This window comes from Chiloscyllium plagiosum, unplaced genomic scaffold, assembly GCF_037043375.1.
Source record: "Chiloscyllium plagiosum isolate Xiang-an unplaced genomic scaffold, Cpla_swu_hap1 HiC_scaffold_1, whole genome shotgun sequence".
Classification (NCBI taxonomy): domain Eukaryota; kingdom Metazoa; phylum Chordata; class Chondrichthyes; order Orectolobiformes; family Hemiscylliidae; genus Chiloscyllium; species Chiloscyllium plagiosum.
Window position 1 is genome coordinate 171,311,482 of NW_028270139.1, and position 15,492 is coordinate 171,326,973.

Sequence of the window (15,492 nt, forward strand, 5' to 3'; positions counted from 1 at the left end):
GGGGAAATAGCAGGATTCAACTATTGACTTGAACAATCAGCCATGATTGTGATAAATGACTGAGCAGGCTAAAAGGGCTGAATGACAGCCTTCTGCTCCTATCTTCTATGTTTCTAAGTACTAACCCGAAGCCATGAGACTTCATGTTGTGCACTCCGAAGGCAACTGCTTCTTGACCATATATCACAATGCCACCACTAGTGGGCAGGCCATATCCAAGGATGGGTAATAGTGCCTGGGCCATTGCCTACAAAGTATAATTCCATGTCAGACTGTGGGCCAACCCTCCCCAGACTTAGGAGGGGTAGAATGAACAACTCTAATAGGAGTGGTCTGTTCATAAGTCATTAACAGTGAGTAAGAAGCTGTCCTCAAATCTATTGGTACATGCTTTCAAACTTGTGTCTTGCCCACTGGAAGAGGGTGGAAGAGGATATAACTGGGATTGGAAGGGTCTTTGATTATATTGGCTGCTTTCCTGAGGCAGTAGGGAGTGTGGGCAGAGTCTCATCTCGATTCAAAATATTAGCTTGCATTCTCTCTGTGAATGCTGCATCTCTTTCTCTGATCTCCAGAATTATTTGTTTTTATTGGATGCAAAGCTGGTTTTTGTGATGGCTTGGGCTGCTCACAGCTTTCTATAATTTCTTGCTGTCTTGGGTAGACCAGTTGCCATGCCAAGCTGTGATGCATCCAGAAAGGATGCTTTGTATTGTGCATCTATAAAGATTGGTAAGATTCATTTTGGACATGCCGAATTTCCTTAGCCTTCTGAAGAAATGGAGGTGTTGGTATGCTTTCTTGATTGGAGCATTGACATGGTGCACCAGAATAGATCATTGGTGATTTTTACTCTTTGGAATAAAGCTCTTGACCATCACCACCTTGGCACCTTTGATATAGACAGTGGGTCTGTCCTGCTTTGCACTTCACTCTGTTTCCTGAAGTTGATGATTAGCTTCTGTCTTTCAGTGAGATTATGACTGATCTGTGGCCAAATTCCATTTACCTGCCTTTGGCACAGAACAAGCAATCCCTTTGCTTCACAAAATAATTTATTTCAGATTTAAAATTAACTATCATCCCACATCCACTGCCATTTCTAGAAGAGAGTTCCAAACATCAAACAATCTTTGCATAGAGAAGTGCTTCCCAATATGACCCTGAATGGTCTGGCACTAATTTTTGGACTATGCTTTAGAACCTCCAACCTGTGAAAATAGTTTAGACTGAGACCATCAGAAATAGGAACAGAGGTAAGCAATTGTGCCTCTTGAGCCTGCTGTTCTCTTCAATCGGATCATGACTGATCCAACATTACTCACATATACTTTCCTGCATTTACCCCATAACACATGATTCACATCCTGATCAAGAATCTATCTTTCTCAGTCTCACAAGGACTCAGCCCCCACTGCTTTCTGTGGCAAGGAATTCCAAAAACAGAACCATTTGAACTGAAATTCTTCCTCGAGTCTGAAATTGTTGCCCCTTAATTCTAACACAATGCCCTCTGATCCTAGACTCTGCCATGAGAGGAAACATCCTGTCAGCATTTACCCTTCAAGCCCCTGAAGAATCCTGTATGTTCCAATAAGATCACCTCTTATTCTTCCCTACACCAGTGAGGAGATGCCCAACATGTTTAGCTTTTGTTCATAAGACAATCCCTCCATATCAGAGATCATCCTGGCAAATCTTCCATGAACAGCCTCCAATTAAATGATATCCTTACTTAAATATTAGGATCAACATTGCTCATGGTACTGCAGGTATGGTCACACCAACATCTTAAGTAAGACCTCCCTATTTTTATACAGCAACCCCCTGGAAATAAGGACCAACATTCCAGTCACCTTCCTGATTACCTTCTGCACATGTGTGCTGACCTTTTGTGTTTCATACAGAGAGCACCCCCGAAGTTGCTTTGTCTTGCAGGATTCTGCAGCTTTTCTCCATCGAAATAATACTCTGTTATATCATTCTCCCTTGCAAAATTAACCTATCAATATCTCTCTGTTAACTGTTTGAATCCCTCATGCAATTCATCTTGTGACTTGTTTTTCTGTAGTCTGTGTTTACAGTACATTTGTTTCCTTCCTACAAGTCATTAATATGTATGTCCCAACATTGATTCCTGTGGAATTCCACTGGTCACAGATTGTCATCCTTTCTCCGTTTCCTGCCCCTGAGACAATTCTCTGCCCGGTACTACCCCAATTAAGATCAGCTCTTTTTGTCTGACTAATATTTGTGGGGTACCTTATTGAATATCTTCTGGAAGTCCAATATAGCACATTTCCTGGTTCCCCATGATCCATTCTGGTTGAGACTTTCTTGAAAACTTCTAATTAGATACAATTTCCCTTTCATGAACCCATGCTGACTCTGCTTGATTAGAATTTGATTTTCCAAATGTGCTATTACTTTTTGGCTTTGTATGCGGAAAATCGAGCTTCAGGAATCTGATCGAGATTTTTGAAGGGGTGACCAAGAAAGTAGATGAGGACACTGCCGTAAGTATTGTTTACATGGACTTTAAAATGTGTTGCTGGAAAAGCGCAGCAGGTCAGGCAGCATCAAAGGAGAAGGACAATCGACGTTTCGGGCATAAGCCCTTCTTATGGACTTTAGCAAGGACTTTGACAAGGTACCACACGGTAGGTTATGGAGTAAGTTTAAACCTCAAGGGATCCAGGGTGAGCTAGCCAATTGGATACAAAATTGGCTTGATGGTAGATGACAGGGGTGATGGGAAAGGGTTGTTTTTCAAACTGGAGGCCAGCGGGTGTGCCACAGGGATTACTCCTGAGTCCACTGTTATGTATCACTTTTTTAATGATATGGATGAGAAATTGGGAGGAATATTGAGTATGTTTGGGGATGACACCCAAGATTGGCCGTACAATGAGCAGTGGAAGAAGCTTATCTGGGAATACGCTGTGCTCTTGATCAACTGGGCTGAGGAATGGCAGATAAGTTGAAGGTGGATAAATGCAAGGTATTGAAGTTTGTTAAGGCCACCAGGGCAGGAATTACACAGCCAATGGTAGGGCCCTGGAGAGTGTTACAGAAGAAAGAGATCCAGGGTTGTGGGTTCAGAGCTGCTTGAAAGCAGAGTCATAATAGACAAGGTGGTGAAGAAGGCTTTCAGCATGCTTGCTTTCATCTGTCAAAACATTGAGTATCGCAGTTGGGACATCTTGTTGCAGCTGAACACTTGAAATCCTGCATGCAGTTCTGGTCGTCGTACTATAGAAAGTATCCTATTAAACTAGAAACTGTCAGAAACTGCTAGCTGAACTGGAAGGTTTAAGGTATAAAGAGAGATTAGATAGGCTGACTTTCAAAACGTTCTGTAAACATATTAATGAATCAAAACCTGTAACCTATTCTAAAAGATGACAGACTTCACAGTAATCTAGATTTGTTCAATATATCGCATCAGTTGCATGACACTATGATCCTTTGCTAACAATTGTGTCCTATGATCCTGCTCCATGAGCTATCTGACGAAGGAGCAGCACTCCAGAAGCTAGCATAGAGTCATAGAGATGTACGGCACAGAAACAGATCCTTTGGTCCAACCCATCCATGCTGACCAGATATCCCAACCCAATCTAGTCCCACCTGCCAGTACCCAGTCCATATCCCTCCAAACCCTTCCTATTCATATACCCATCCAGATACCTTTTAAATGTTGCAATAGTACTAGCCTCCACCACTTCCTCTGGCAGCTCATTCTATACACGTACCACCCTCTGTGTGAAAAAGATGCCCCTTAGGTCTCTTTTATATCTTTCCCCACTCACCCTAATCCACTGCCCGCTCGTTCTGGACTCCCCCACCCCAGGGAAAAGACTTTTTCTATTTATCCTATCCATTCCCGCCTCAGGCGACTCTCTGTGTGGAGTTTGCACATTCTCCCCGTGTCTGCGTGGGTTTCCTCCGGGTGCTCCGGTTTCCTCCCACAATCCAAAAATGTGCAGGTCAGGTGAATTGGCCACGCTAAATTGCCCGTAGTGTTAGGTGAAGGGATAAATGTAGGAGAATGGGTCTGGGTTGGTTACGCTTCGGCGGGTCGGTGTGGACTTGTTGGGCCGAAGGGCCTGTTTCCACACTGTAAGTAATCTAATCTAATCTAATCTAATCTAATCTATGCCCCTCATGATTTTAAAAACCTCTATAATGTCACCCCTCAGCCTCTATAATGTCACCCCTCAGCCCCAACCTGTTCAGCCTCTCCCTATAACTCAAATCCTCCAACCCTGGCAACATACTTATAAATCTTTTCTGAACCCTTTCAAGTTTCACAACATCTTTCCGATAGGGAGGAGACCAGAATTGCACAGTGGCCTAACCAATGTCCTGTACAGCCGCAACATGACCTCCCAACCAATGTACTCAATACTCTGACCAATAAAGGAAAGCATACCAAACGCCTTCCTCACTATCCTGTCGACCTGTGCCTCCACTTTCAAGGAGTTATGAACCTGTACTCCAAGGTCTCTTTGTTCAGCAACACTCCCTAGGACCTTACCATTAAGTGTACAAGTCCTGCTAAGATTTGCTTTCCCAAAATGCAGCACCTCACATTTATCTAAATTAAACTCCATCTGCCACTTCTCAGCCCATTGGCCCATCTGATCAAGATCCCATTGTAATCTGAAGTAACCTTCTTCGCTGTCCACTACACCTCCAATTTTGGTGTCATCTGCAAAATTACTTTTATGCACACATCCAAATCATTTATATAAATGATGAAAAGTAGTGGACCCAGCACTGATCCTTGTGGCACTCCACTTGTCACAGGCCTCCAGTCTGAAAAACAACCCTCCACCACCACCCTCTGACTTCTACCTTTGAGCCAGTTCTGTATCCGAATGGTTAGTTCTCCCTGTATTCTATGAGATATAACCTTGCTAACCAGTCTCCCATGGGGAACCTTGTCAAACGCCTTACTGAAATCCATATAGATCACGTCTGCTGTTCTGCCCTCATCAATCCCCTTTGTAACTTCTTCAACAAACTCAATCAAGTTTGTGTGACATGATTTCCCAAGCCCAAGCCATGTTGACTATCCCTAATCAGTCCTTGCCTTTCCAAATGCTAGTATATCCTGTCCCTCAGGATTCCTTCCAACAACTTGCTAACCACCAACATCAGGCTCACTGGTCTATAGTTCCCTGGCTTGTCCTTATGACCTTTCTCAAATAGTGGCACCACGTTTGCCAACCTCCAATCTTCCGGCACCTCACCTGTGATTATCGATGATACAAATATCTCAGCACAAGGCCCAGCAATCACTTCCCTACCTTCCCACAGAGTTCTAGGCTACATTGATCAGGTCCTGGGGATTTATCCATTTTTATGTATTTCAAGACATCCAGCACTTCCTCCTCTGTAATATGGACATTTTTCAAGTTGTCACCATCTATTTCCCTCCATTCTATATCTTCCATATCCTTTTCCACAGTAAATACTGATGCAAAATATTCGTTTAGTATCTCCGCCATCTCCTGCACCTCCATACAAAGGCCGCCTTGCTGATCTTTGGCCCTATTCTCTCCCTAATTACCCTTTTGTCCTTAATGTATTTGTAAAAACCCTTTGGATTCTCCTTAATTCTATTTGCCAAAGCTATCTCATGTCCCCTTTTTGCCCTCCTGATTTCCCTCTTAAGAGTACTCCTACTGACTTTATATTCTTCGAAGGATTCAGTCGATCTATCCTGTCTGTATCTGACATATGCTGACTTATTTTTCTTAACCAAACCCTCAATTTCTCTAATCCAGCATTCCTTATATCTACCAGCCTTTCCTTTCCACCTAACAGGAATATACTTTCTCTCTGGAATCTCATTATCTCACCTCTGAAGACTTCCCATTTTCCAGCGGTCCCTTAACCTGCGAACATTTACCCCCAATCAGCTTTTGAAAATACTTGCCTAACACTGTCAACATTGGCCTTTCTCCAAATTAAAACATCAAGTTTTAGATCTGGTCTATCCTTGTCCATCATTTTATGGTCACTGGCCCCAGAGTACTCCCCCACTGACACCTCAGTCACCTGCTCTGCCTTATTTCCCAAGAGTAGATCAAGTTTTTCACCTTCTCCAGTAGGTACATCCACATACTGAATCAGAAATTTTTCATGTACACACTTAATAAATTCCTCTCCATCTAAACTCTTAACACAATGACAGTCCCAGTCTGTTTGGAAAGTTAAAATGCCAGACCATAATCACCCCATTGTTCTTACAGATAACTGAGATCTCCTTCTAAACCAGTTTCTCAATTCTTTCAAATGAACTTGCTGTACTACAACCTAGTGCTGTGTGAATTTTAACATAGATAAGGTATATAGCTGAAAATTTTTCACCCTTGCTCGGGGAGTATTAAATTATCGGGCATAGGTTAAAGATGAGAGTGGAGAAGTGCAAAAAGATCCAGAGGGTCAAATCTTATGCCGTGGGTGGCTAGTGTCTGATGGAGGCAAGTGCAATTGTGTCATTTAAAACAACATTTGGACAGGTATATGGAGGGAATAGTTATGGGGATATGGAACAAATGCAGGCAAATGGGGCTAGTTTAAATTGTGAAAACTGGGCAGCAGAGGCAAGTTGGGTTGAAGGCCCTTTTTTCATCCTGTAGACGTCTATGACTCTTGGACTCTGACTGATTTCCAATATTCCAACATTCGGCTAATTGGACTATAGTTACCCACGTTTTACCTCTCTCCCTTTTTGAATCAGGATGACACCTCTGGTACTTCTGCTTTAGAGGATACTACTAGCACAGTGAGAGTGCAATAATGGTTCACCAGACTTGTTCCTGGGAAGGCATGAAGGGCTTTTGTTCGAAACGTCAATTTTCCTGCTCCTCGAATGCTGCCTGACCTGCTGTGCTTTTCCAGCACCACTCTGATCTAGACTCTGGTTTCCAGCATCTGCAGTCCTTGTTTTTACCCTGAAATAGTTGTCAACTGCGTGATGATATCAATATTTTGAAGCAGAGAAATAGACAATGGAATTCAATCTGGAGAATTATGTTTTGCATTTAAACAAATAATGCAAGAGAACACAAGGGGGTGGTGACGGCCTAGTGATGGTATTGCTGGACTGTTAATTCAGAGACTCCAGTAATACTCTGGAGGTCTGAGTTCAAATTCCACCAAGGTAGCTGGTAGAATTTGACGTTAATAAATTCTTGAATTAGGATTCTAATGATGACCATGATACAATTGCTGATTGTTAGTAAAACCCATTTCATTTACTAATGTTGTTCAGGGTAGGAAATCTGCCATTCTGACTAAGTCTAGCCTACATTTCCTCCAACAATGTTGACTTTTAATTGCCTTCTGAAATAGCTTAGAATGCTTTTCAACAGAAGTGTCAACTAAGACCACATGGTCACTGGAACTAACAGTGGCAAAAACAGCCCAGTGCAATCTGCAAAGTCCTCCTAACTATTATCTGGGAGCTTGTGTCAAAATTGGAAGAGCTTTGTCACAGATAAGCAACAGCCTGTAAGTCAAAGTCATAGAATCATACCTATACACAAGGTCCCAGATGCCACACTCACCTTCCCTGGATATGTCCTGTCCCATGGTCAGACAGAGGTGGCGCAGCAATACTACTTACTGATCCAGCTGGTTGGTTATTAAAGGGCAGAGCTGCCAGACTGGGCCTGCAGCAGGTGGTGAGGGGATCAACAAGAGGGAAATCATATTTAATCTCATCCTCACTAATCTGCCAGCTGCAGATGTTTCCTTATCATTCAATGATACTGCCATCACTGAATCACTCGGGAGGGAGTTGCCCTGGGAGTCCTCAACATTGACTCTGCAACCCATGAAGTCTCATCACTTTTGGTAACGCTTTAGTGTCATCGTATATGCAAGGAAACTACTTATTGACTATAGTTCCACCTTCAACACCATAATTTCAAACAAACTCATCTCTGAACTCTGATACTGAGGTCTCAGCTTCACTCTCTGAAACTGGATCTTCAACTTCCTGACATATAGACAGGAACCAGTAAGGATAGGCTACAACAACTCCTTTACCATAATCACTGGTGTCCTGCAGGTTGCACACTCAGCCCCTCTCTTTACTCCTTGTACATTCACGATGTATGGCCAAATTCCGCCCCAACTCCTTTTACGGGTTTGCTGAATGCCCCAACCTTTTGGTCAGATTTCAAACAAAAATGAAACAGAGTGCTTGGTGGTCTGGTGTAAAGACAACAAATCTCCATCTCAGCGTTAGCAAAACTAGAGACTTCATTGACTTCAGGAAGCAAGGTGGAAGATACGCAGTCAACAGTAGTGGTGCTGATGTGAGAAGATAGTGTGTCAAGTTCTTTGGAATGATGATCACCAACAATCTGTCAAGAAAGTACAACAACACCTCTGCTTCCTCAGGAGGCTGAGGAAATTTAGCATGTTCACAAACAGTCTTACCAATTTTTTAGATGCACCATAGAAGACATTCTATCCAGATGCATCCACAGGTTGGTCTGGCAATTGCTCTTCCCATGACTGCAAGAAACTACATAGACTTGTGAATACAGCCCAGTCCATTACAAACCAGTCTTTGACCCCATCTATGCTTCTCATGGTTTGAGAAGGCACCTCAGTTGCAATCTTTTCCACCCTCTTCTGTTACATCAAAGATGCAAAAGCTGAAACAGAAATACAGACAGATTCAAGAACAACTTCTTCCCCATTATTATTAGACTTCTGAATGGACGTCCAAAATTTTAAAGTTAATGTTGATCTTGCTCTTTGTACACCTTCTACACAGCTGTTACACTGTGTTCTTCACTCTGTTCTTTTATTCTAATGCACTGCTTTTGGTATGATCTGCTTATACTGCATGCAAACAAATATTTTTGCTGTACCTAGGTACAATACAAATCATATTTATTTCCCATAGCATTGAAGGGCTGCAACAGCATAGAATGTACTCTGGGTCGGGGATTTCAATGTCCACCACTAAAAGTGACTCAGCAGCAATACTACTTACTGATCCAGCTGGTTGGTTATTAAAGGGCAGAGCTGCCAGACTGGGCCTGCAGCAGGTGGTGAGGGGATCAACAACAGGGAAATCATATTTAATCTCATCCTCACTAATCTGCCAGCTGCAGATGCTTCCTTATCGTTCAATGATACTGCCATCACTGAATCACCCTCTATCAACATCCTAGGGGTAATCATTGACCAGAAACTCAACTGGATGAGCCATATTAATGCAGTGGCTATAAGAGCAGGTCACAGGTTAGGAATCCTGTAGGAAGTAACTCACCTCCTGACTCACCAAAGCCAGCCCACCATCTACAAGGCACAAGTCAAGAGTGTGATGGAATACTCCCCATTTGCCTGGATGAGTACAACTCCAACAATGTTCAAGAAGCTAATCACCATCCAAGGCAAAACAGCCCACTTGATTGGCACCACATCCACAGGGATCCACTCCTTCCACCACCAAAGCTCAGTAGCAGCAGTGTGTACTAGCAACAAGATGCAGTACAGAAAGTTCCTCAGACAGCACCTTCCAAACATGACCACTTCTGTCTAAAAGGATGCTGCAGAGGTGCTGGTGTTGGACTGTGGTGAACAAAGCCAAAAATCTCACAACACTGGATTATAGTCCAACACGTTCACTTAAAACCAAGCTTTTGGAGCCCTGCTCTTTTGGTAGCTATTGAGAGAGTGTACATTAGACACAGAATTGATAAGTAAAAGATCAAAGGGTCATACAACTAAAGAAAACATATTGAACAGATCTAGATGGCTGTTAAGTCATTGGTTAGAATGAAGATGCAGGTTTTGATTGATTAATATATAAATCCAGGAATTTGTTTCCAGTCACTGCCCCGAGATAATATCAGGATTTATCAGTGTAAAAGTGGTGACATCTCAGGTCAGATGATGCATTTTAGGTGTGGAGCCTTGTTTCGAGTTTGTGCCGTAACCTGGAGTCAGACGACTTTTATTTCCAAAGTAGGAATTTATATACTGCCATATTGACTGACTAATTGCAGATTGTGTACTTTTTAAACAAAATTGAATGTATCTGCAAATATGAATTTGCAAATGCAAATCCACTCCACAGATTTGTGTGAGAGAGAGTGTGCGTGTTTGTTGGGGTCACCTATAATATGACATGAACACAAGATCCCGGTTGAGGCCATCTTCATGGGTACCAAACTTGGCTATCAGCCTTTGCTCGGCAACTGTGCTTTGTGATGTATTCCAAAGTCCACCTTGGAGGATGGTCACCTGAAGGTCCAAGGCTGAATGTCCTTGACCGCTGAAGTGCTCCCCCATTGGGAGGGAATGTCCCTGTCTGGCAATTGTTGTGCTGTGTCCATTCATCTGTTGTTGTAGCGTCTGCATCATTTCACCAATTTACCATGCCTTGGGGCATCCTTGTCTGCAGCGTATAAGATAGATGATGTTGGTCGAATCGCATGAGTATTTACCGTGTTACAAGGTGACTGGTAGTATCCATGTCAATGCTCTGACGTGGCATGCAGAGGTTGCTATGACAGTGTTGTAGTTGATGTTGTCCTGAAGGCTGGATAGGTTGCTGCGAACAACAGTCTGTTTAAGGTTTGGTGGTTGTTTAAAGGAGAGAGAGATGGACATGTAGGAAGATCTTGGCAAGATGCTCATCATCATCGATTAATGTGTTGCAGACTGTGAAGAACATACCATAGTCTTTCTGTTCCCGGGAGATACTGGATGATGAAGGGTGCCCTATCTGTTACATACAGTGCCTGTCTTAGAAGAATACAGCGCAGTACAGGCCCTTCGGCCCTCGATGTTGCGCCAATCCAAGCCCACCTAACCTACACTAGCCCACTATCCTCCATATGCCTATCCAATGCCCGCTTAAATGCCCATAATGAGGGAGAGTCCACCACTGCTACTGGCAGGGCATTCCATGAACTCACGACTCGCTGAGTAAAGAACCTACCCCTAACATCTGTCCTATATCTACCGCCCCTTAATTTAAAGCTATGCCCCCTTGTAATAGCTGACTCCATACGTGGAAAAAGATTCTCACTGTCGATTCTATCTAAACCCCTAATCATCTTATACCTCTATCAAGTCACCCCTAAACCTTCTTTTCTCCAATGAAAACAACCCCAAGTGCCTCAGCCTTTCCTCATACGATCTTTCTACCATACCAGGCAACATCCTGGTAAACCTCCTCTGCACCCGTTCCAGTGCCTCCACATCCTTCCTATAGTATGGCGACCAAAACTGCACACAATACTCCAGATGCGGCTGCACCAGAGTCTTATATAACCTCTTCTGAGGAGGTGATTATGGCTTTTCACCAAGGCACATCGGAACTAGAATTTAATGAGTTGGGCATTGTATCCTATCCTTATGAGGGTGTCCTACAACAATATCATCTCAATAGATCCTTTATATGCATAGGTCCTGTTTGTAGGGGATGACTTTCTTAATGTGAAGTCTGGAAAATAGAGAAATGTAGCATCGTGAGGTTATCCATAGGCTTGCCGTTGAGTCTAACCTTATGATGCCGCACATCTAACTTCCTACATATCACCCGACACATATTAAGAAAGTCATCCCCTGCAGACAAGCCCTGCACAAACCCAGGTCTGGTTCAGATGAGGAGGAATGCAATGGACACCTGAAGGTGTTGAAGGGCATCCTCATAAGGACAGGACATGATGCTCAATTCACCAATCGCTAGTTCTCATGTGCTACCACAAAAATCTGCAATGGCCTCCTTGAAGACAGACACTGGATACAACCAATAGATGACACCATGTTCTTCATAACCTGCAACACATTATCAGTGACAATGAGCACCTCACCAAGATTAGATTAGATTAGATTACTTACAGTGTGGAAACAGGCCCTTCGGCCCAACAAGTCCACACTGCCCCGCCGAAGCGCAACCCACCCATACCCCTACATCTACCCCTTACCTAACACTACGGGCAATTTAGCATGGCCAATTCACCTGACCTGCACATCTTTGGACTGTGGGAGGAAACCGGAGCACCCGGAGGAAACCCACGCAGACACGGGGAGAATGTGCAAACTCCACATAGTCAGTCGCCTGAGGTGGGAATTGAACCCGGGTCTCTGGCGCTGTGAGGCAGCAGTGCTAACCACAGTGCCACCGTGCCACCCACTTGGGATCCAGGGATCTTCCCTGCACGTCCACCTCTCACCTCCAAACAAGATGTTATTTGCAGCAAACTACCCGGCCTTCAGGACAACATCAACCACAACACTATAGACCCCTGTCGTGGCAAGGACTGCAAGACATGTTAGAGCAATAACATGAATACTACCATTACAAGTGGGGACACTACTACCATGTGCACAACAGGTACTAATGTGAGTCGGCCAACATTGTCTATCTGATACTCTGCAGGTAAGGATGCCTCGAGTATGGATGAAATCATGAAGGTGCTATGACAACAGGTGAATGGACACTGTGCAACAATTGCCAGACAGGGATGTTTTCTCCCAGTGGTAGGGTCACCTGTAGTGTGATATGAACACAAGATCCTGGTTTAGATCATCCTCATGGGTACTGAACTTGGCTATCAGCCCTCTGCTTGGAGACGCTGCGTTGTTGCTTATCCTCAAGTCTGCCTTGGGGGAGCTTCAGCAGTCAAGGACATTCAGTCTCTGATTTTCGGGTGAACGTCCTCCAAGGTGGACTTCAGGATAAGCAACAACGTAGAGGCTGATAGCCAAGTTCAGTACCCAAGAGGACGATCTAAAACAGGATCTTGTGTTCATGTCACACTACAGGTGACCCCAACACAGTATACACTCACACGTGCACACATACACACACACTCACTCTGACAAACACACACTCACATGCACACTCTCTCACAGGCATACACTCCCTCACACTTGCACACACTCCCTCTAGCATGCGCACACACATGTGCACATTTACACAGTCTCTCTCACACATATACACCCTCACAGTCGTGCACACTCTCTCTAGCATGTGCGCGCACACATGCACATACATACACATGCACACACTCACATACAGTCTCTCACACATATGTACCCTTCTACTCACGTGCACTCTCTCAAGGTTGCTTGTCAATTCCGATGTTGGGATGACCATCTTGACCAAGACAGACCCATGGTGTTCAGTTGTTTCTCTGGAAGCTTCCGCTGGTTTATCAGTACAGAGCAACTTGTTCACTTGGAACATGTCTCTCATTTGTCAATTCAAAGTCACAGGTTACAACTGCTGCAGGAAAAGTAACTGGTTTTCTTCAAGTTTAAACTAGATTTTATTTGATGCATTAACCTTCTATCAGACTCTGTCATTAATTCAGAAGCTAGGATTTAGGAAGTAGGTGGTGTTTTAAGGCTCAGACATCTGTCTAATAGATCACACATTTGACAAAGCTGATCACAGCAGGTATTTGCACTGTAACAGCACGCAACATACTGGTTGTCTGTACTCACCAGGTCCCCAGATCTCCTGGCACTGTTTATCTGCAGACTGACAGACACCCTTGTAGCAGAATAAACTTCCTTTGCTGCATTTATGGCCATCTTTCAGGTAGACATTGTCAGGACAGTTTGAGGAGACACCTGTGCAGAACTCCGGCAAATCACATTCTCCCTTCAATGGCCTGCAAAGGGTTCCCCCTGGAAGAAGCTGTGGAACACAGGCAGCAATGAAAAGCACTTTTGTTTTAATTACTCAATTTCTGGCAGAAACAGGACTGAACTGAAATTAAATCTGTTCCTTTTTGGATATTCCGACCAAGAGGCATTATGGTACAGAAGGAGATCATTTGGTGCATTGAGTTCTTGCTGGATCTCTGATCCATTCCTGACTCTGTCCCATGGCCCTGAAAGTTTATTCCTCACGTGTACCCATCAAACTTCGCTTCAAAATCATTGACTTTTTTTTCCACTTCTATCACCCGCATCAGCAAGAAATTCCAGGACATGACCACTCTCTGATTACAATACTTTTCCCTTTTACTTTATGCACCCTAAACCTCTCAGACTCTTATAAATTTCAATCACATCTCTTCTCAAATGCCTTAGATCTAAGATCACCCCAGTTTCGAAACCTCGCCCGGCAGATTAAATTCCTGGGCACTAGAAAGTTTCTGATGACCTACTTCTGCATCCTTGCAACATTCACAAGAGGGGAAGACAGTGGTTCAAAGTGATGAGTTAGGACTATGCAGAACTTAATTTTACTTCTTGAGAAGAGGAAATCCTTTTGGGTTTCATTGTGAGCTTGGGGCTCACACTTACTTGTATTTCAACAAAGTGATACAACCTTGAATTGAAGAGCTGGGGATGGCTTGTAACAGATCAGTGCTTAAAAAATAATAACTGTTTCCTTGTGACAGACATCCAGGATACAGAGAAACAGAACAATTCAGAAAGTCAATCAGTCTGTGTTATGCCAAACAATGAAGAAGTGTTGGACACTGGGCTTACTGAATTAATTTACTTGTTCTGAAATACAAGTAGTTTTGCTCAGTTTGCAGTTTGTTTCTGAAGATTATTGGAGAGGTGACAGAGAAAAAGGTCAAAGGATCGAGTGAATGTACAGGAATTTGCAAAAAAACAAACCAGTTATGGGTATTTCAGCTTTAGTTTGAGCAAGGAGCCTTTATACGCAGATGAAGATAACTTTTCACTGAAATCTGTGTTTGTAAGGATATTTCTGGGAAACGAAAGGGGAGCATGAACCTTGAATTCTTCTGATGTCTGTAAGGATGTCTTTCCCAAATTTCAGTTTCTTTTTTCTTTCTTTATTTCATCTTTGTGTTACCTTGTTTAATGAAAATTTTATTCTTTTTGTTGGATGAACACTCAGCCTCATATGCGTATGTTTGGTTACTGGTGTCCATGGGATTTGATAGGCAAGGTTCCACTCTGAGATCCGACTTGTGCTATGTTAACATCAGCTCTGTCATAACAAATATCATTGAATGAGGAAGCCAGAGATTAAGCTAACCTAAAGCTAACTTTGATGGTATGAGGCATGCATTGTTGATAATAAGCTATTCATGATGGATAGGCAATGACAGATGTGTAAAGAACGCATAGATGAACTTCAACAATTGTACATCCTTGTCTGGCATAAGGTTAAAAACAGGGAAGGAAGCTTAACCATGACTAACAAGAGAAATCGGGGACAGGGCTAAAGCCAAAGAGGAGGCATAAAATTGGATAGAAACAGGAGCAAACCTGAGGTCTGGGAGAAATTTCAAATTCAGTAGAGGAGGCCATAGGGATAAATTCGGAAGGGGAATGTAGAAGATGAAAGTAAGCTTGCAGAAAACACAAACTGACTGCAAAAGCTTCTGTAGTTATGTGAAGAGAAAATGACTAGTAAAGAGAAATGTAGGTCCCTTGCAGTTAGAATCATAATGGGCAACAAAGAGATGGCAGACTAATTAAATAAATACTTCGGATCTATCTTCA

General features: G+C 43.2%; 1 protein-coding gene across 1 annotated transcript in view; it reads right to left on the reverse strand.

Moving 5' to 3' along the window:
- LOC122544470 (disintegrin and metalloproteinase domain-containing protein 12-like) overlaps nucleotides 1-15,492 on the reverse strand; it is a 255,817-nt gene that overhangs the window by 69,897 nt on the left and 170,428 nt on the right. Inside the window, exon 14 of the mRNA XM_087992302.1 lies at nucleotides 13,501-13,696. Within this exon, the coding sequence (XP_087848428.1) occupies nucleotides 13,501-13,696 (196 nt within the window). The remainder of the gene's footprint in view (nucleotides 1-13,500; nucleotides 13,697-15,492) is intronic.